We start from the raw sequence: 23,345 nt of genomic DNA, 5'->3' as shown, positions 1-23,345 counted from the left end.
ATTTTTGTAGGGCTTCCAATATTGTTAACATCTGTCCTCCACACCTCAAAATTCTAGATTGTCCAATCATTTTAAAAGTTGGTCCCAGAACCTTCTGGTTTGTTGGGGTGGACTTCACCCCCACTGGGGATACTGGTGAGCAACCTTCCCTCTTAACTCTTCCCATTGGAATGCAATACCTATTTCTTAGTAGTTTCCTGCACCCTAACAGGTCACATGATGCCACACAATCCAACAGGTACATACTGAACACCAGTGAGGTGCATGGTGGGAGTCTGCTCAGCAGCCCCAGATGTGAGGACTCCTCTTGCTAAACATACTGACTGTTGTCTTGTCCCAACCTTTCCATTGCGTCACAGGATTGTCAGAATTCACAGGCAGCTCATATCTAAGTTATGAAGAGTAGCAAAGCTGGCACACATTCATCAACTAATCTAGTAAACGCTAGAAAAATCCTCAAACTCTATACTATGAATGACTTCTTCCTGTACTCTTTTCTACCTCCTTTTACCACCACTGATTTAAAACTTTCTAGGCAGACACATTTTTAAAAGTTAAAAAAAAGTGAGACTAATCTTATATGTTCATCAAATATATCCAACATTTTATAATGAGTTATGTTTTGTACTGTTTTACATTTAAAGTAATATAAAAAACATTTGGTATTTCAATTGCACTAGCTACATTTTTTACTTCTCAAGTCAATACGTATGCCCAGCTATCTCCATATTAAACTTTGCTGACTTTTCTATAGAACCATTGGTCACTATCCCTTACCTATGACATTAGTCAGGGCACAGAGCTGCTGGGTCCAACACCTCATGGCCCTCATTACCTTAAAGGTGAATTAAAATACAACTTGTGGAAAGCTTTCATTTGTGTTTCTGGAAAGGCTGGTGAGACACAAACTGAGTTAGCTGGATGACCGTTTTTATTGTCCTTGGAGGTCTTTTATTTCAAACACTGCTATTAAATAGTATGTGTAATCCAATATGACAGGGATCCCCTTAACTGTTCTCAGCTGTACCAACGTATGTGCTGCTCCATACAAGTCTAGATTTTTCTTTTGTAAGCTTTAAGGTGGAGGCTAGAAAGATGGCTCAGTGGTTAAGAGCACTAGCACATACTTCTCTTGCAGAGGCCAAGTTTGGTTCCCAGCACGCATAGAGAGAAACTTACACCTACTTATAACAAAAAGCTCCAGGGAATTCAACACCCTCTGCTGGCTTCTGTGGGCATGTATTCTTAACAGACACACATGCATACATACCCATAATAAAACATATAATAAACCTTAAAAAAATAAGCATTAGGGAATGTTCACAGAAAACATCACACACACACACACACACACACACTTATTCTTTCCATGGAGGCCCTAAGCTAGACACCAGTAGTGAAAAGAAACCACCCCATAGTCTCAGAGCTCCTAACGTTGCTGTGCAGTGTAGCAGAAAAACCATTAATTTCTCTGAAGAAAAGCCATTAGCTACAAGGATGGACAGTCATTTGTAATTTCAAAATAGCGTAGATCCACTATAAGCAGAAGCTCCAGCTTTTCCTGAGCGATTGCTGGGTCCACAGGCGGACAGATGGCAGAAATGATGCAAAGCCTGAGGAAATTGTGGACCAAGGCACACAGAATGCTTATGAGCTGTGGAGAGCTGTGATCCCAGATGATGGCATTCCCACAATAGCTCAAGCTGAGCACAGGGACGATTTAACCCAGGGAAACATTTCAGACCTATTTTCTGGCAAGAAGACGTAGCATATTGAAGATTCTGTCTGATGAAAGTTTTTAAATGGGCACTAACGACTCCTGAAGCTGGTGACAGTGTTTTGGCAACTGAAAGGACTCCAAAGGTCATGACTTCTAGCTGCCCTCAGATCCAGCATGACCTGGTCCATGGCTCATAAGCCTGAAGTGATGATCCAAGTGCCAGCCTAGACCTCTGTCCACAGCAGTCAGCAGGAAGGCAGAGGAAGCAGCAGAACTCTGCCATTTTTAAAATAGATTTTTACTCTGAATTGATGAAAGCACAGTGTGAATTGGTTTGGTAATTATTTTGTCAGAAAAGCGTGAATTACTTGGATAATTATTTTGTCATTAAAGTCCTGGCCATGAAAGAGATAATGCTCTAGAACATTCTCTCAAAGAAATCCTTTAAATACATCATATGAAACGAGAAGCTTGGCTTACAATATTAAGGATATGTCATTTAAGGTTATTGCAGCTATAACATACAAGGTAACTAGACTCTTTCAACATCCATGACCATGACGAGCATGACAGGTGAATTGAGAGAGGTTGGGCTCTCAGGTTTAGTCAGTGTCTTCATCAATGGCAATGCTAACAGATTTGGTGTCCATGAGGAGGTGGTGCCAGGTTCCTGGCCTTCCCTTCAGACTGTATGGATGCCTGAAAGCAAATGAGCAATAACCAGGCAATCTTAGAATTGTCATGGAAAAGGGATAGCACTTCCTGATGGCACAGTACTGTTTTTTGTTGTCATGTTGCTGGGAAGATTGCTGGGTTGTGACACTAGCAGAGAGGCCAGGTTGATTTGGTAAGCAGTGATCAAGCATACATATTCAATAACAGCAAAATGAGACTCAGATTGTGAATAAGAAGTGGAGGCAGAATGGCCACAAGTAAATAGTGAGATGGCTGTTAGGAGGAAAGGATCGTGGGTCCTGAGAAAATGCTACGGTCCTTCTGGTCACATCTGTGATATGGGATGGTCAGAAACCTCTGCAGCTATCTCTCTCTACAAAGACTGGAGTCAGGAGCACACCTTCTAGTAAAACCATGCTCACAAAGAAGGTATTCACTGCAGGAATCTCTGACACTGCAAACATCTGCTGTTTCAGAGCAGCCAGCCAACTACACCCTGTTGCCTTGGCAACAGAAGGCAAGTAGGCATGGAGAAATTTTGTTGCCTAAGCAACAGAATAAAAAAAAGTGGGCCTTTATCTACAGCTAACACTATGAATTAAATCAAGGAATTGAGCAAGATTTAAATCCTTTACAGTAAGAAACTCAGAAATTGCAGTGAGATAACTCATTAATTTACTAATGAGCAAGCATCCAACAAATATCTGTGGATCAGCATCTGTACACATCACATTGTACCGGGAAAGTAAAAGAAACAACCACATACTATTTAGCCTAAGCCTGACATACCATAACAAATATCCATTACATGAACAAATGAATGTTCTTATTTTCTGAGATGGGGTTCTTGCTACAATGCCCAGTGTACTGGCTGGTTCTATGTGTCAACTTGACACAAGCTAGAGTCTTCAGAGAGGCTGGAGCCTCAGTTGAGGAAATACCTCCCTGAGATCCAGCTGTAAGGCATTTTCTCAATTAGTGATCAATAGGATCATGTCCAGCCTGTGGTGGGTGGTACCATCCCTGGTCTGGTGGCCCTGAGTTCTGTAAGAAATCAGATTAAGCAAGTCACAGGAAGCAAGCCAGAACTCAGCTCCCCTCCATGGCCTCTGCATCAGTTCCTACCTCTGGGATCCTGTCATTTGAGCTCCTGTCCTGATTTCCTTCAGTGATGAACAGCAATTTGGAAGCGTAAACCAAATAAACCCTTTCCTCCCCAAGTTGCTTTTTGGTCATGGTGTCTTATTACAGCAATAGAAACTGTAACTTAGAGACCCAGGTTGGTCTTGAACTCAGGTTTCCATAGTTCTTCCTGCTTCTGTCTGGGGTGATTAAATTTGAGAATTTCTTGCCTATGCTTTCTCTCTGTTATGTTTAGCCACAGCCATGCCTGGTTTCTAAATTCCAGAAGCTGTGCTAAGGGAAGGCATGCGCATCACTGTGGCATCAGCTTACCCCAGACCAAGGTGCTTTCTGAAGAGTACCCGGGGTCTCCTTGTCACCATCACACTAGTTCATGCTGCATACAGAAAAGCCAAACACCTCTACAGGGTTGACTTTTCCATTTATTTTTACTCTAATATGAAGTATCTTGATCTTCTTTTACGTTTTATCACTTGGTTTCTACATGTCTTATTAATTCACATTTCACATTAATCCAAGAAGCCCAGGAATATCCTAAACAAATTAAATCAAAAAGAACTCCAGCTTTACTTAATGCCTTTAAGATAACTAGAAATTATACTTTAAAGTTGTCTCATTTTAATTCAGAGACGCTATTGGAGTCACTTGGGAAGAGGTAAACTGTGTCTTAGTGTTCTTTCCTCAGCTTTGTATGGGGTGCAGGGTGTTTGCTGTCATTGTCCCCCTCCTACCCTGTGGCATATTATGCACTCTATTCTGTGAAGGCCCATAGTGAAAACAGCCTGTCTTAAACCGGCTGTGCTTCCTGGTGCCTTGTCACACAGCATGTCCCACATGTGTGACACAGCTGTAGGAATGGGCTTTTACATCAGTCTTCAGCCATCCTGGAACAGGGTTTGGGGAAGCACCAACCTCAGTGTCCTGGCCACTTGTCTTGTTCACAGATTCATCACTACGTGGTAGATACTACTCCTCAGTGTCTCCGCTTCTGGTTGAACTTCTATATACTAATTCTATTTTAAATAATTTGTCACAAAATTTTTAACTAATTTCTAGATTTAAAAAAATCCCCTCAAGAATTAAAATATGTAACATATGGTTTTTTTGTTTTGTTTTGTTTTGTTTTTTGTTTAGAAGGTTTGAACCCAAATAGAACTATTGCAAATGAGGAAAGTTTGAATCCTTTTAGATTCAAAAAGAATGGATCCTTCTAGAAATTAAGGCTAGAATTATTTGGGCTTTCAAGATGTCTGAATTTATCTGGTAGAAATTTCCCTTTTATGTAAAAAACCCTCTTAACTGGGGCATCCAGATGTATGTAAGAACTCACTGGCATTGCCACAAGGGTGTGCTTCAGCGTGAAGACTGCTGGCCTCTGAGTGTCCCTCTGCTGTTTGCTCATCTCCCCCAGCCCCTATACTGGTTGTCTCTGATGAGAGCATTCCAAACCCAGGCTCTCCTCTGTGCAGTGGCCTAGAACATCTTCTCATAGATGGGCCCCTCCTCTCTATTTGATGGTCTTAATTGTATGGTTCTCTCTCTGAAGATGGAAACCCAGTGCTGTGCCCCTCCCCCACACTTCTCTGGTGCCATTTCTTTCAATTAGTCACCACTGATTGTGTTCCCTGTAGACTGCCGCCTCTCCATAGGCATATCTGACTTATGTTGACTCCAGGAGGCTCTTTCCCATACACTAGCTGTCCCAGCCACTCCTCATATTCTGCAGCTGTTCCTGCCTCTAGAGCTCCAAGATTACTACAGCCAGCCTTTCAGGTTCCATCCATCCTTTCCAATGACTCCCAAACTATCCTCCTAGGATGGTAATGATCTTCCAAGGATAAATCTAATAGTTTAGTTTTAGTTCTTATCCCCAAAAGTTACTGTCATAGAGGCAATGGATGTCCCCTAATAGAGAGAGAGAGAGAGATGTGTATCATCATTTTTTTAAGATGGGTATGGTTGAACAGGAGTCACAAGCACAATACCCAGGCTGTATCCTTAGAAGAAGTGTGTGTGTCCCCAACTCCCCTTTCCTCACCTTGCCCATATTTGCCATGGAGCTGAGTCACGTACCCACATTCTAAGGATCCAGGGCCTCAAGTGACCTCACTGAGCAAGGCAATTCCATTGCCTTGGCCCAGATTACGCTGGGAGAACCTTCTGCTGTCACAGAACTAGAGGAGGGCAGACACACAAGGGTCCAGGCTGAGGCTTAGCACTCTCCAGCATGCTAAACTGCTAAGCAGCCCTAGGTTCTGGCTCTGGGGAAGCTGTAACAGTTTCTATGTCCACATGCCCACAGTGACTTCTGGCAGTCCAAGTGGCTCAGCTCTGTTTAGACCAAATGCACTTCCAGGCACAGAACAGACCTGTCCTCAGAACAGACATACCTACCTGGCCTGTGAGTGCCTTTCTCTTCCTGAAGCACTGAAACTTCTTTTCAAAATGCCTAAAACAAGAAAATAGAAATAACTGCAAGTTATTGCTCCAGAGACTGTGGCTTTCATTGTTGTTGTGTGTTGCCTTGGCTCATTTCCAGTGCTAGGGAGGGAGTCCAGGTCTGGGTGTGTTCTGGGCCAGTGCTCAGACACAAGCTGTGTGGCAGTCTTCAGCAACCCTTTTCTCAACTGCTGAAGCTCCACTGTCTTGGCAGTTGCCCTTCACCGTAACCACCATTTTTCTTCTTAAAAAGTATGTCAAACATAAGGTTAAAAATTACTGTGTACTTGGTCGGTTTGTATAAGGCTATTTTTCTTCCACAGGAAAGATGATGAACAGAAAATTGTTATTAAACACAACAGCATGTCTGTGTCATTTTCGCCCTTAAGCTTTGTGCAGACATCTCCATGTTGAGGTTCCATGTCTTTCTGCCTCCCCACTGCCCATCTCCAGCATTGTGACAAGGGATAAACACCACCATATTCATCACCAACCAATGCAGTGCTTCTAGATTTTGCTACACATTTACATGCATGAAGCATTTCTCCTACATGGTGCCCCTCATTCTCCAACCATTAATCAAGGCACTTTGTCTCCCAGGCAGGAACTCTTGGGAAATATAGAACAAAGAATTGGACATGGTGACTGTTCCTGAAAATCTGGAAGATCAGTCACTGTTTTGATGGAGTCATTAAATACAGAAAAGACAAGGAATATAGCTAAACCCTTGGCGCTCCACATGGATCTTTAGCAAAGTTATTTTCTATCTTCTCTCCTGGGGTTTTCATAGCATAATCACTGAGCAGACAAAATTATTTATACTTCATTTATTTTAAAGTATCTCTAGTTAGAAAATTTAAATCCAGTTAACATACTCCTCTGTGAGATTTATCTTTTTCTCTGTTTCTATTTTAACATTTCTTTCAGTTTCACGTCTGCCAAGTTGATTTGATCCTATTTTTCCTTACAGTCTTTAAGTTCTATTTCAATATATCATTTTCATTTTTTCTTATTCTTCAATATGTTTTTTTTTATTTTTTTGTTATTATCTCAACTTAAACATAATATTGGACTGGATTTACACATCATATTTTTTCACAGTCCTAAATGTTTAAGATATTTATTTTACTTAAATGTGATAAATATATAATTGTGACACTTGGTTTCATCAATTAACTTGATGCAATCTAGAGTCACCTGGGAAGTGACATCGGGGACTGCCTTATATCAGGTTGGCCTGTGGGTGTGCCTGTGAGGGATTTTCTTAATTGGATTTAACTGGGATGGGAAGGCCTGCCTGTTGTGGGTGGCACTGTTCCCTGGATTTGGCGCTGGACTGTATGAGTATAGAAAGTGGGCTAAACACAAGAAGCATGTCTGCATTCACTTCACTCCACTCTCATCTGTGACGGTTGTAAGCTCCTGCCTTGCTCCCTGCTACCATGGGCGATACCCTGGAACTGTGAGCGAAAAAGAACCCTTCCTCCACTAGGTGGCTTTTGTTGATGTTTTATCACAGCAACAGAAATGAAGCTAGGATAATAAATGTGAATAAATTGTGCAAAAGTTAGTTAACACCATGGCTAATTTCTCCCACAAGTTCCTAGCTGCTCTAACCCACAGACTGATGAAATGCCATGTCCATCATTCCTAAGGTGGTTTGGATGTCTGCAACCTAGTCATTTCAACTGCCTAGTCACGGCCTGCATTTACTCATACAAATGAGAAAACACTCCTTGCCTGGTGTCTGGCCTTAGGCTCCATCTGCCCTCCCACTCCCATGCCCCCCCACTGCAGTCCCACAGTGACAAACTTGTACAGTGAGCTTACTGAATGTAGACTCCTTTAGAGGGCTTGAACTGGAGCTGCTACAGTTGTCCAAGATGTCCAGCTCATCATCCAGCTCAGAATACAGATCTGAACACAGGAAAGGAGGAGGTGAGCCTGGACACAGAAGGTCCCCAGTGCATTCCTACCCTCACCTCTTAGCCAGCCGACTCACCTTTCTCCACACTCTCCAGGTGGAAGTTGTCCTCCGACAGCACCTCCTCGCAGGTCCTGTCCTCCTCCTTCCCACACTGCATGGTGTGGAAGGCCTCACCAGGCAGCTCTGCACTCTCTGAAAGCTCACTTTTCAGGCTGGCTGCCCCACTGCTGCTGCTGCTCAAGCTTGCCTTCTCAAAGGTTTCCTGGAAGGAGAATTCTGAGTGTTCATCCTCTCTTTCCTCTGCAGGACCCAACACTTGTTACAATGAACGTGGAAGTGTCTAAGATGATTGCAAACACTTAATGCAGAAGTGACACCCATAATTCCACCTATGCACCCAACACTGGGCCCATTTAATCCAGAAACGCCAAGAAGTAAATCTAGAATCAACACTCTGACAAAAGAGACCAGAGGCAAAGGTGCCCCCACCAAAGGCCTGTGAGAACTGGTGACCTAACTGTTATAATTTAAGAAAAGAGGCTTGAGAGGGAAAGACACCATGCAACAGAGTTCAAGCAGAGGGTTGTTTTTTATTAGGAGAAAAGAATTGTAAAAAGGGAAAGGGGGAGGTAAAAAGGGGGAAGGGGGTAGACTTGCCTCCAGAGACAGGAGCAGCAGGAGAGGGGGAGGGAGGAGGGAGAAAGAAAGGGAGGGAAGGAGAGAGAGAGAAGGATGGAAGGTGGGCAAGGCCCTTTTAAAAGGGAACATTGTGAATATGTGCAGGTGGCACTCTTAGTGACTGCTGCTGAGGGAGTATTCTGTCAGAACCCCAAGGACAGGCCAGTACAGATGCCTGAATACTAACACTAACTATCTCTAAGGAATAGAGCCCAGATGCCAATTTACCAGAAATTTCTCTCCTTTGAGTCTCTTCCTGAGTGTTTGCAATGGTAAGTACTCAGCCTCGCATCAGAGAAGAATTTCTCCAAGGAACATGATTATCAGACAAAGCCAGGCCATGAGGAATGAGCAATGACACCCACTACAAGGTGAGGGACAGCAGAGAGGAGGACTCAGTCATTCAAGGCTCCAGCCACTTTGGCTTCCCTCCTGCATACTCCTCCAGAGCCTCCAGAGAGAATAAAAGTGTGTCGGCTATGAGACCTCACCTGAGTCATTATCAGGCCCAAGTCTCAATCATCTCAGGTTCAATAAAAAATAAAAAATGTTTAATGACACAGAAGGCCAGCAGCTTAGGGTTGTCAAAGAGGACGACACTGAAAAAAGGAACTATCTAAGTAATTCACAATATCAAAGGCATTCACCTGCGGGACCATTTACAGCAAGTGCGGAGAGCTGTTTAGGCTGCAAGGCTGAAGATCCTCAGCAGAGCTATGGTATGGATCAGGAGCACAAAAGGGGCAGATATCAAGCTCAGCAAGGCCTTTACCTGATGAGCCCTCTCACTGATGTTAAAATTTCTGTTTTTGATTTACTTAACATGCCTGTTCTTAACACAGATGACACCATTGCTGCAGGCTTTGCAGAAACTCATATCTAATTGCATTGACAAAATAAGAAAATGTCTCAGTGTGTCTTCTAGTGTTGTGGATTGAACCCAATGCCTGCATAATGTTAGGTCTATATCCACAGATCTCTTTTCAGCATTGACACATATTGGGTAGAATCCTAAGAAGGATTTGAAATGCCAAGTGTGGCCAACACAGAAAATGCTGAGTAAAAGGTTGGGTCTTAGAAGATGCTCATAGGTTTGGAACCAGGACTAGATATGGGCAGAGTAGAGATGTTAGAAATCCCTTAAGCATGAAGTTTCTATGAAGAACATTGGGCTCTGTGGAAACTAGCCAAAACATCTCCTGTCAATACTCCCTGAGCCTAGACACACAGAGGGTGGGCCTAGGCCCTATCCCAAAGGATAGGACAGACTCTGAAGAACCCCCTATGGAAGGCCTCACCCTCCCTGGGGAGCAAAAAGGGTATGGGATAGGTAGGGTGTTAGTTTGGGGGGGGGAGGAGCAGGGGAAGATGGGAGGGAGAGGGAACTCCGATTGACCTGTAAAACAATCTTGTTTCTAATTCAAATTAAAAAAATGGAGAAAAATAATCTTAAATCAGAAAAAAAATCTTAAATCAGAAAACAAAACAAAAAAGCATCCCCTGTCTAAGTTAGAAGAGCAGGCAGGACCCTAGATGAAGGAATTAACCGAGGATCATCAGAGCAGACTGGACCACTAAATGGCTAGTTACAGAAAACCAAATTAGAAGTGTGTTTCTTCAGCTGCATCTTAACTTCAACAACATGGAAGTTGGTGAACCTGAAAAGATCCCTGGGGAAATGACAACAGACAGCAACTGGAAGGAGAGAACCAACTCTCACAAGCTGTCCTCTGACCTCCACACATGTGACATGCCATGCGCACACATGCGCATAATAAAAAAGATGCATTGTGTTTCTTTGAGCAACAAAAGAGTAGAGTGAGGCTGTGAGCTCTGAGTCAGGTGACTCTAGACTTTAGGAGGATTGCCTAGTCCAGGGCCAGCTATGTTATAGATTGGTTACTTAGAATAGTTTCTAGAATTGCATCTGTAAACCCTGATGAAAGAGAATTCCCAATGTGAGAGAGGTGCTCTTTCAGAAGCTACATGTGCTGGGAGATATAGTAAGAAGGCAGACTTAGTTTGATTTAAAAATGTGTTGCTATAGTGATCTGCAGTTTCATGCACTTCCTCTCTGTATCTAGTCTTTCTCCCTCACTACAGATACATAGCCTTTGCTGTGTAAAGTATTACGTCAAGAGAGTAGAATGGTCTTCATAAAAATGATAAATGCTCCCTAAATTTTGATGAATAAGCAAAACTAAAGTTAAAAAGATTAAAAGCATTGCAAAGATAGTCTTAATGTTACAACAAAGTGCCGGGCGTTGGTGGCTCATGCCTTTAGTCCCAGCACTCGGGAGGCAGAGGCAGGCAGATATCTATGAGTTTGAGACCAGCCTGGTCTACAAGAGCTAGTTCCAGGACAGCCTCCAAAGCCACAGCAAAACCCTGTCTTGGAAAAGAAAAAGCAAAAACAAAAAAAAGTTACATCAAAGTATAAAAATAAAATTTGTTCTATGATCTTTTCAAGAAACTTACAAACCCAGTCTAAAGCAGTCAGAGGTAGTTTAGGGATGGACAAGAGAGGAGAAGCTGTTACCTGTGAGAGTCAAGATTTACAAAAGAAGGGGAAAAAAAGACAAAACAGCAATAGATAAATAAAGGAAAGAGCTAGAGAAAACTGAAAAAAGTTTAACTAGGATCTCCACAATAAGCTAGCAGTTATCCCCAGTGGCACACAGCTGCTGACACTGATCTGGGTCCAGCCATAAACTCTTTAAGATACTGGAGAAAGAAGTTCACAAAGAAACTAGAAAATGGGAAAACATTTCATGCACATAGGTTAGCAGAATTAACATTGTAGGGAAATGTATATTAATGAAAAATAGTGTATTGATTCAATTCAATCTCCATCAAAATCCCAATGGCATTCTTCACTGGACTAGAAAAAAAAATCCAAGAATCCATTTGGAAACAGAAGAACCATGAAAGGACAAAGCAATCACAAGCAGAACGAAAGCAGTACTGGAGGTATTATAATGCCTGACTTCAAATTATATTACATAACCACAATGACAAAAATAGCATGCATGGTATGGTATAATAATAGACAAGTAGACTTGTGGAATTGACCAAAGGAGCCAGGAATAAAGACTGCTCCATCTATTTAATCTTCAACAAAGTTGTCAAAACATAAACTGGGCCGGGCGTTGGTGGCACACGCCTTTAGTCCCAGCACTCGGGAGGCAGAGGGAGGTGGTCCTCTGTGAGTTTGAGACCAGCCTGGTCTACAAGATCTAGTTCCAGGACAGACTCCAAAGCCACAGAGAAACCCTGTCTCAGAAAAACAAAAAACAAAAACAAAAACAAAAAACAAACATAAACTGGGAAAAAGACAGACTTGAAAAATGGTGCTAGGAAGTAGACATCAACCTGCAGAAGAATGAAGTTAGATTCAAGTCTCTCAGTCTACATAAAAGTAGACTACAATTCAAAATGGATTGAAGACGTTAATCTAAAACCTGAAACACCAACACTGCTAAGGGAAACATAGAGAAAACACTTCATGGTGTGAACACAGGCAAAGATTTTTGTGAAAAAGACTAGCAGTACAGGGAACAACCTCAAGAACTGGCCAGTGGGATTACATGAAATTAAAATGTTCCCTCACAGCAAGAGAGACTATGAACACAATGAAGAAACGGGCTACAAACAAGATCAAAATGTTTATCAGATACACCGAACATGGGGGATAATACTTAGAATACAGAAATCTTCAAAATGTAAACACAAGATAACTAATCTTCCAATAAATAAATGGGCAAATTAACCCAACAGTTCCCAAAGGAGTTTTATTGTTGCTGTTATTGTTATTATGTGTTTGTCTGTGTGTGATGCATGTGTGGGCTCCAGAAGGGTACCATAGTATGCAAATGGAGATCAGAGAACAGTTTTGTGGGTCCAGTTCTCTACATATGACTTGACATGGGTTCTAAGGATCATGCTCAAGCTGACAAACTAGGGAAGCAAGTGTCTCACCCCAGCCATTAAACAGCCCCTGACCGGCAGGTTTTATCTTTATTTTCTATGTGAGTACTTGCTATGCTTTGCTTTTTTCTGAAATGAAACAACAAGTAGGGAGACTCACAGACGGGGGGAGTAAATAACACACAAATAGCAAGAAGTTCCTGAAGTCAACAAGATTGCCAGGCCCTTCCCCATGATGACAGAAGCAGTAAGATGGCTGCTGGGAAGAGGAAACTCTCCCACCAGCCAAGTTCCCTGCAAGTCACATGGAGAACTGCAATGGTACAGCTGTCATGAGTTGTCACCTACACTGAAGTGTACCCTTTGGCACTACAATGCATTTGAACTGTGTCTGCATTTCTACCCCTTATCTGTATTCCTGGAAGCAACCCCAATAAATGCATTACTTCACCAAGTCAGACTCTGGTGGCAGGGTTTCTTTGTTGTGTTGTCAGCTGGTATCTGGAGTGCAAAGACACTTTTTACTTCTCCCCAGGAGAAGCGCAGCAGTACCAGGATGGAACTCAAATCCTCAAGCTTACAAGATAAGCACTTTGTTGACATCTCTCCAGCCGTTTCTCTTTTTAAAGAAAATTTTTGAACATTTTATTTTTTATTATTTTTATGTGTATGGAGGTTTCACCTGCCTATATGTCTGTGTGATTACAGACAGTACCCAGAGACCAGAGTGGGGCCTTGGAGCCTCTGGTACTGGAATTACAGATGGTTGTGAGCCACTATGTGGGAGTTGAGAATCGAACCTTGGTCCTCTGAAAGAGCAGCCAGGTTGTCGTGATTGCTGAGCCATTGCCCCAGCTCCCTGTCTCCTTTATTAGCTGTTAGTCCTGGGTATTTTGTCTTTCCAACAGAAAATGTGCTACTGCAATGCTTATGTGAAAAGCACTGCCTAACTGCAGGTCACATGGGTCGGTAATTTCAGAGAACTCTCTCATCACAGACCTATAGCCCCTGGTAAATTGTTCAGAAAAGAAAAAATCATGCTTTCAGCTAAACAAAAGAATTACTATCATGCTCATATTTAAGTAAAACCAATCTTTCAAACACTTACACTCCGACTTCTGAAGTCGTGCTGTAGATTTGAACACATTAAACTTTTAATTCCAATATTCCCTGAATCTGATAAATAATTCTTGATCCAAACTCTTTCTTTGACTTCAGCAATTGCCCTGTTTTTTCTGTCGATGGTCTGAGAGTCTGATTCTCCAGCTGAACTCAATCTCAGAACACATAAGGATACACTGATGAGTTAAATCATGCAGCATCGGGGATTTGCTAAGGTGATCTGAGAAAAGCCAGGCGTGGGAAGCAGACAGGACAGAATGATAGACATTAGCTCTGAGCAGCCAATCGCTGGAGCTGGAGGCTGTGCACAGGAAATGGTTTGCTGATATGTTTGAGATTGTCCACAGATATATTTTTATAACTTAGAAGTGATAATAAATATATAAAATGATCCTTCTCAAGGTGTTTTCTGAAGATAAGAGGATTCTCTTGTTCAATCTTAAATGAACCCCTCCTACCACCACAGGACCTAATAAAAAATGACCCTTTCAAGTCCACCTGGGGGCTGGCTGAGAGCTTTGCAGTGTAGGACTAATCCCAGGCTCCAAGCTCTTACTAAGCTAGACAAAAACAGTTAAATCTCTTGCATCTTAATCTACTAAAACATATAACGTGTGTGGAAGGGTGTGTTTCATACACACCGATTTTATGAGGTCAGATGGAAAATAATAGACAATGTGGGCCCTGCTCCCAGCATGGGGCTCAACAGCAATGAGAGCCATGGCTCCAGGTTATCCCCTTCTAACAAGGGAAAGCCAGTATAGACCAGCCTTGAAGTCACAGCTGGGCTCAGTAGTTAAAGTAATGAAGATGAGTCTCCCCAAAAAAGAAAAACATGTAATACTCAACTTTAAGATTCACTCACTCTACAGCAGTGCTTCCCTTCTCTCTAGAACAGTTCTCTGAAACTCCAGAAGTCAGAGTGGTCTCTTCTCTGAGGCTGACTCTGTGCCTCATTTCCCCACAAAAAGCAAGTCTTTACGATGGTGGGAAAGAATCAATGACCAGGCATGATGACTAGGAATGAGCCTTATGGTCTTGTCACCTTGAGCCCCACCCACAGGACAGGAACAGTACTTCTGAGTGCCTGCTGAGGGGTGTGTGAAGCAGTCAGCGCACAGCCACTGTCCAGGAAAGGATAGTAGGACAGAGCAAAAGCAATGCCAGCCACCATGAGCCCAGGGGAAGCTCTGGAATCCTCCAAGCTATGCTCTGAGAAACACTCAGATACCAACACAGTTATAGAAAGAAAAATTCAGAGGTACTCGGGCTTGAGGCTTCAACAAGGTCATGACACAGCAGCAAGCAGAGAATTTACACAGACCAGTAAGAAAAATGGAAAGGCAAATGTTATTTTCTTCTCTGAGTTTCTGTACACGTTTATCCTAAAGTGCAACAAGATGAATGAGGAAAATAAATATTTAAAAGTACTAGGTGCTACATATAGAGACCATTAGCTTAACATGAGGACTTTCTAAGAGAGCTTCCTGATGCTCTGGTTTCACAATAGACAATACATCATGGATAAGTTCTGTAGAAGATCAGCAATTCTGAATTATTTAAATTCATTTGCAGGACATAAAAATGAATACAAATATGTAATTATATGATGATGAAATATCTTGTGTTTTGACTATTTTCCTTACTGTAGGCAGTTTTTCCTTAAGACAAATATGAAGGTCTTCAGACAGAATATTCAAAAGCCTCATGTAGTACCAAGAGGTTTCTACTTACCTGGGACAGCAGAGCCAGCTCATGGTGACATGTGACAGCATTCCTGTTGGCTTCCATAAAATATCTCTGTGTGCGCCTCCTCTCTCTTTCCAGTTTCTTCTCCAAGGCCAGCTGGGATGTGGACAGGTTGTCTAAATACTTCATCATAACATCTGAGATCATGGAACTAACTTCTACAATATCTGGACGGGCTTCTGCATCAGGAGTGAGGCACCTGAGAGAAGACAAGGTAAGTGTAACAAAGGTCACTGTTGGGATGGCTTAGGGAAGGGGGAGATCAAGTTCAGCCCAACTGAGGGTCCATCATAGTGTCTGCACCCAAGAGCAGGGACAGGACAAGCATCAGACACAGCTATGACTTCAAAAGGCATCTGAGACTTGGGGGAGGGGCAGCTCATAGCCCAGGGCTGTAGGATGCCATGCATCTCCCAGGTCTCCAGGTAAGCAAAGGAAGGGGTCTTCAGCATGTGCAACTGCTTGCTGCAATTACAGCCAGCTCATTAGTTGGGCAGACAAGCAGGGCCTCTCTGAAGAAAGCAAAGAAAGGACAGTATCTGGGAGGTCACAACTTCTGACCATATTCTGTCAATATTAACACATGATTAGTCTGGTCTTTAAAAACACAGGCAAATATAAAATACGGGGCAGTGGCTTAGAGGTGTGAGAATTTTACAGTGTCAAAAGTAAAATCCCACCATTCAGGAGCCTGAGTCAGGAAGACCATGAGTTTGAGGCCAACCTGGGTTAAAGTATCTTAAAAAGAAAAAAATTTAAAGATACTTTTAAGATTATAGCTTATTTGAGCATACCAAAAAAAAATAAATAACTGCTCACAAACGCAGACTCTGAGCTAAAATGAAAAGCTGATGTGTAGAAGTTGAAGAAATAGTAAAAGTTTGACTTCTTCCTTTCCAATTTGTATCCACTTGATCTCCTTTTCTTGTCTTATGGCTCTAGCTAGAACTTCAAGTACAATATTGAAGAGATATGGAGAGAATGGACAGCCTTGTCTCATCCCTGATTTTAGAAGAATCGCTTTGAGGTTCTCTCAATTTAGTTTGACGCTGCTGTTGGTTTGGTGTATATTACTTTTATCATGTTTAGATATGTTCCTGTTATTCCTGTTCTCTCCAAGGTCTTTATCATGAAGGGATGTTGGATTTTGTCAAAGGCTTTTTCAGCATCTAGTGAGATGATCATGTGGTTTTTCTTTTTCAGTTTGTTTATATGGTGGATTACATTGATGGATTTTTGTATGTTGAACCATCCTTGCGTCCCTGGGATGAAGCCTACTTGATCATAGTGGATGATTTTTCTGATGTGTTCTTGGATTCAATTAGCCAATATTTTGTTGAATATTTTTGCATAGATGTTCATGAGGGATATTGGTCTGTAGTTCTCTTTTTTAGTTGTATCTTTGTGTGGCTTGGGTATCAAAGTGATTGTAGCCTTGTAAAAACAGTTTGGCAATGTCCCTTCTGCTTCTATTGTGTGGAACAATTTGAGGAGTACTGATATTAGCTCTTGTTTGAATTTCTGGTAGAATTCTGCAGTGAAGCCATCTGGCCATGGGCTTTTTTTGGTTAGGAGGCTTTTGATGACTGCTTCTATTTCATTAGGGGTTATAGATTGATTTAAACTGCTTATCTGTTCTTGGTTTAATTTTGGTAAGTGATATCTATCCAGAAAATTGTCCATTTCCCTTAGATTTTTGAATTTTGTGGAGTACAGGTTTTCATAGTATGACCTGATGATTCTTTGGATTTCCTCAGTGTCTGTTGTTATATCCCCCTTTTTGTTTCTGATTTTGTTAATCTTTCACTATTTGCAGATGATATGATAGTCTACATAAGTGATCCGAAAAACTCTTCCAGGGAACTCCTACAGCTGATAAACACCTTCAGCAAAGTAGCAGGATACAAAATTAACTCAAAAAAATCTGTAGCCCTACTATATATAGATGATAAATGCAATGAGAAAGAAATCAGAGAAACATCACCCTTCACAATATCCACAAGCAACATAAAATATCTTGGGGTAACCCTACCCAAAAAAGTGAAAGACCTGTACAGTAAGAACTTTAAGTCTTTAAAGAAAGAAATTAAAGAAGATACCAGAAAATGGAAAGATCTCCCATGCTCTTGGATAGGTAGAATCAACATAGTAAAAATGGCAATCTTGCCAAAAGTAATCTACAGATTCAATGCAATCCCCATCAAAATCCCAACACAGTTCTTCACAGAGCTTGAAAGAACAATACTCAACTTTATATGGAAAACCAAAAAAACCAGGATAGCCAAAACAACTCTGTACAATAAAGGATCTTCTGGAGGCATCACCATCCCTGACTTCAAGCTCTGTTATAGAGCCATAGTTCTGAAAACAGCTTGGTACTAGCACAAAAATAGACAGATAGACCAATGGAATCCAATTGAAAACCCTGATATTAACCTGCAACTATGAACACCTTATTTTTGACAAAGATGGTAAATCCATACAATGGAAAAAAGATAGCATCTTCAACACATGGTGCTGCCTCAACTGGATTCGGACATGCAGAAGATTGCAGATAGATCCATATCTGTCACCATGCACAAAACTTAAGTGCAAATGGATCAAAGACCTCAACATAAATCCAGCCACACTGAGTCTTCTAGAAGAGAAAGTGGGAGATACCCTTGAACGAATTGGCACAGGAGACTGCTTGCTGAACATTACACCAGTAACACAGGCATTGAGATCTGCAATTAATAAATGGGGCCTCCTGAAACTGAGAAGCTTCTGTAAGGCAAAGGACACAGTCAGTAAGACAAAACGACAGCCCACAGAATGGGAAAAGATCTTCACCAACCCCACATCTGACAGAGGGCTGATTTCCAAAATATACAAGGAACTCAAGAAGCTAGCCACCAAAACACCAAACAATGAAATTAAAAAGTGGGGTGCAGAACTAAATAGAGAATTCTCAACAGAGGAATCTGAAATGGCTGAAAGACACTTAAGAAAGTGCTCAAAATCCTTGGCCATCAGAGAAATGCAACTCAAAACAACTCTGAGATACCACCTCACACCTGTCAGAATGGCTAAAATAAAAAATACCAATGACAATCTATGCTGGAGAGGATGTGGAGAAAAAGGAACACTCCTCCATTGCTGGTGGGAGTGCGAACTTGTAAGACCACTCTGGAAATCAGTATGGCAGTTGCTCAGAAAAATGGGAATCAGTCTACCTCAAGATCCAGCCATTCCTCTCTTGGGTATATACCCAAATAGTGCATGTTCATACAACAAGGACATATGTTCAACCATGTTCATAGCAGCATTGTTTGTAATAGCCAGAACCTGGAAGCAACCTAGATGCCCCTCAACTGAAGAATGGATTGAGAAAATGTGGTACATTTATACAACGGAGTACTACTCAGCAGAAAAAAGCAACGGAATCTTGAAATTCACAGGCAAATGGATGGAACTAGAAGAAACCATCCTGAGTGAGGTAACCCAGTCACAAAAAGACAAACATGGTGTGTACTCATTCATATATGAATTTTAGACATAGATTACCAGCCTACAATCCTCTTCACCAAAGAAACTAGGAAACAAGAAGGATTCTAAGAGAAAAAGGCATGGACCCCAGAGAAAGGGAAGGGGCAGGATCTCATTAGCTAATTGGGAGCATGAGGGAAGGGGAGAGGGAGCTGCCAGAATGAGAGGAAGAGAAGAGGAAGGGAGAGGAGGAAATGGAGGACCAGAAATGTTGAGTTGGGGGAAGAATAGAGGAGAGAAGGATGAGAAATACTATATCAGAGGGAGCCATTATAGGTCCTAGGAGAGATCTGGCACTAGGGAGATTTCCAGAGATCTACATGGACGACACGAACTGACAATCTAGGCAATGGTGGAGAGGATAACCTAAATTCCCTTCCCCTATAATGAGACTGATGACTACTTTTTATGCCATCCTAGAACCCCTATCCAATGGCTGATAGAAGCAGAGGCAAACATCCAGAGATATACACTGAATTGAACTCTGGAACCTAGTTGCAGAGAGGGAGGAATGAAGACCAAAGGGGGCAGTAGCAGGCTGGTGAAACCCACATAATCAGCTGGCCTGAACAAGGGGGAGCACATGAACCCCAGACTGCTTTCTGGGAGGCCAGCACAGGACTGAATCAGACCCCTGAACATGGATGTCAATGAGGAGGCCTCTGCATTCTAGGGGGCCCCTGGTAGTGGATTAGTATTTTTCCCTGGTGTAAGAAGGGACTTTGAGAGTCCATCCCACGTGAAGGGATGCACTCTTGGCCTGGCCACATGGGGGAGGGTCTAGGCCCGGACCAGGATGATGTGGTGGACTTTGGGGAGCACCCGTCGAGGGCCCTACCTTGCCTGGGTGGATGCAGTGGGGGGCAAATGGGGGTTGGGGGGAGGGGATTGACATATGAAGCAAACTTGTTCCTAATTTAAACTAAAAAATTAATTACAAAAAATTAAAAAAATAAAATGAAAAAAAAGAAGTTGATGAAATATAAAGCTGGGAGGATTTTGGTATTTTCTTGCAATTGGCTATCAGCATTATCACTCCTTTTAAGGCCAACAGAGCTATTTACCCTCATTGTTACTAATTATTTTCATTTCACTGGGTCTTGTTGACATGGCTCTTACTCTAATATACTGTGTTTTGCTTCTGATAGCAGAATTTCAGAGGCGATCTCAATTGGGATACACTGTTATAGACAGTCTTTATTGGACTGTATCTAAACTGCCCTCTCAAATTTTCTTAAGAAATTTTGCTTAAGTAATGTGACATATTTAGTGCTAATGTTTCTGTGGTTTTAGAGGCAGGGCATAGCATCAGGCACACTGAAGGGAGTACTGTTCACATTTCATCCAGATACTGTCAGAAGGCCATTTACACAGCCTGGAGTCAACACCAAGATGACTGCACTGTTTGCATTTCAGTTTATAAACTATTGCATGATGGGATTTTAACACTCTAATTCATCACTATGTGGAAAACTTCTTGAGAGGAAAAGGGCATGTTTCCTTCCCAATGATCTTAGCATTTAAGATGGAATCTCACTCCCAAGAGGTATTCAGTAAGCAAGCAAATGAATCAATGAATGAGTTTACATATCCTTAGCCAAGATGTCTGGACACAGGCTTGTGGACCTCCAGAAACACATCAGCAAAGGTCCCCAAGTAGCTCCATTGTTTGCATGGGTATTTCAGACACATTCTTCAGAGACACATGTATGATTCCCTAATCAAATATGCATAAAATCATATTCTGGGGAGGGGGATCTGGAGTATTCCTCTCATTACCAACTTTGGTGCTCTAGTCAGAGATGAGATGGAAAAAACTACAAAGGATAGTGTAGGTTTTAAGGAGTAGAGTTGAAGGTAGGTGAGAAGCATGCGATGATTCCCTTGTCCTTACCTCCTAGATCTCTAAGCATCATTTCTGCTTGGAAACAAAGCAGCAGGCAGCTCCTGCAGCCAGGCAGAGCAAAACTCACACACTTGGAATAGTTAGTGCATACAAGGAGATAGTCCCCCTTGGAAAAGAGAAGGGAAAGGAAGGACAGGACAGGAAGCCACCAGCACTGCTGCCTCCACAGCTCCACTGCACACTGATGGCTAAAAATAGCAAGGCTGGTTCCAGGCAGAGCAACAAGATAGAGTCTGTTGTTGCTCCAGACTCTTCAGCATTGCTTAATTATTCTCCCGGATTTTTAAAACATTGCTTAGGAGAGGAAAGTTTTGGTAACAAAATGTGTGAATATACCATGTAAACAGGAAGAGGGAAAGACTCTGCATGTTAGAAATGCAAATACTGTGGGCTGTGCCTGACAGAATGTGCAAAAGCAAAGCCGAGGTGCTAGGAAACTCAAGAAACAGGTATGTGTGAATAGAGAGTGTTGCTACTAGTCTGGAATGCCAGCAGCCAGGAGGCTGAGGCAGGAGGAAAAGGAGCCCCAGGCCAGCTGAGAGACCAGGACTCTGTCTCAAAAAAAAATTTAAAAATAATCACTAATGTATTCTCAAGCACAGTGGTTGTTTTGTATGCCAAGGTTCTGTCTAGTTGCAGAAACTGGCTCTGAAGGTAATAATTTGCTGAGTCACTGATAGTTATTAAGCACTCTGCTTTTATATAACCTTGCACCAACATTTGGAAGAAAATGAGACTAAGAAAATGGGAAATCTGAAATTGTTCTCTAGTTCTAAAGTAACTTAGTTTTCAACACTAAAACTCAAAGAAAATTAAATATACAATTGAATTTAACTCACAATAGGATTTTAAATTATAAACTCCTTCAAAAACATTTCATCTGGGGGCTATGGAAATGGTTCAGAGGATAAAGCACTTGCCAACAAAAGGGTTTGCATCCCAAGAACCCATGTAAAAGCCACACAGGTATGCTAGCCAGATCTTAGGAGCCAGAGAAAAGGGAATCTCTAAGACAAGTTGGCCAGACAGACAATCTGGTTGGTGAGCTTGGGTTCAATTGGGAAACTTAGCCTCACAGTAGAGAATTATCAAGAAAGATAGACAGCATCAACACTGGCCTCCAGACACATGTGCACACATATGCACCCACATACATGTGAACATATATACAAACACACACACACACACACACACACACACACACACACACACACACACACCACAAGACCACATATATTGCATATAAAACAGCGGCAACAAAGCATTTCATCTGGAGTCCCTCATAAGTTCCATTCATTCTTTGAAACACTATAATAATGGCAGTGAACTCAGCCTTACTATGAAGCCTGCTCCTGTAGCCCCCTCTGAAGCCTCCTCCAGGCAGCCATTGCTAATCTTGGAGTATAATTCCTGATGGTGTCCTGTCTTTATCTTGCTGCTGACATTCACTCTTCCCCTGGTCTTGCTTCCATGTCTCAAAGTTGGAACTAAATAAATCCAACTCTTCTTCATATCTCCAAAATTAGTCGACTTCCCCAGTGAAAGGAAGTGGGTTTATTGATCTTAGCACAACACCCACAATGTGCAATGCACAGTGCAAGCAACATTTCCCCCACCTCCTCTACCTCTCCATCAAGCATCACTCTGTATATAATGGAATTTCATTTCCCATCCTCATCTGTCCCCTTTGTCTGTTCCTCATAAGCCCAGCAACATGAGCTTTGCTAGAGGAGAAGCTGTCACTGTGTGCCGCTCTACTTGCCACATTTAGTGACATCTCTCTTGCACCAAATGATGGAATAGACGTAAAAATCCCTTGACCAGCATCTTCAGTACATAGGGATCTGCCTGGGCATGATGTTCTGTAGAAATAATTCTACAAAGGGGCAAGGCATTAACCAGCATAAAACAATGGGCTTGCAAGACTAACCAGAGTCAGGGGAATGGCTACCATAGCATGCCTACTGAAATTCACTGGTGACATATGTAGGGTAGATATGGAGCCAGGGTTTCAGAGTCTTAGAAAAAGGCAGGAACTTGTCCATCTCGGAGGACTCTAGGACTTTTAATATCCAAAATTAAGACAATTTGGTTCAGATGGACCAAATTGATGGAGCAGAGAACTAATGTTGGCCCATGCAAGTACCAAGATAGCTGACACTGACATCAGTTGTCAGCCATAACTTCCCACAGCCAGTGTTGACTGAGGGTCTAGTCTGTGCCAGGCACACCTCTGCATACTAAGCAGGTTGGAACAAAGGTAACAAAGTGTCTGCTCTCAAGAGTTCACTTAGTGAAAAAGAGGCAATCAACAAGCAAGCATTGTGTGCTTCTGTGTCATATTTTAGGGGCATAAGTTAGTTTTTGTTGTTGTTGTTGTTGTCACCAAATAGTAATACCTGACAAAAAAGCAACTTATAGAATGAATGGAGGGATTATTTTGGCTCCTGCTTTTGGGAAGGACATTGTCGACCATGGCAGAAAGGCAGGCAACAGGAGCACAAAGTGAACAAGAGTGGCTTCCAGTCCAG

General features: G+C 42.1%; 1 protein-coding gene across 1 annotated transcript in view; it reads right to left on the bottom strand.

Annotated features, from left to right (window-relative positions):
* Positions 1-23,345, bottom strand: part of Nek10 (NIMA related kinase 10) — a 159,929-nt gene that overhangs the window by 32,111 nt on the left and 104,473 nt on the right. The window contains exons 25-28 of the mRNA XM_035453369.1: positions 15,366-15,579; positions 7,980-8,166; positions 7,808-7,894; positions 5,933-5,987 (exon numbers count right to left, since the gene is read on the bottom strand). Of these exons, the coding sequence (XP_035309260.1) occupies positions 5,933-5,987; positions 7,808-7,894; positions 7,980-8,166; positions 15,366-15,579 (543 nt within the window). The remainder of the gene's footprint in view (positions 1-5,932; positions 5,988-7,807; positions 7,895-7,979; positions 8,167-15,365; positions 15,580-23,345) is intronic.

This window comes from Cricetulus griseus (genome assembly GCF_003668045.3).
Source record: "Cricetulus griseus strain 17A/GY chromosome 1 unlocalized genomic scaffold, alternate assembly CriGri-PICRH-1.0 chr1_1, whole genome shotgun sequence".
Taxonomy (NCBI): domain Eukaryota; kingdom Metazoa; phylum Chordata; class Mammalia; order Rodentia; family Cricetidae; genus Cricetulus; species Cricetulus griseus.
Note: the sequence above shows the minus strand (reverse complement) of the source record. Positions and strands in the feature narration are given on the sequence as shown.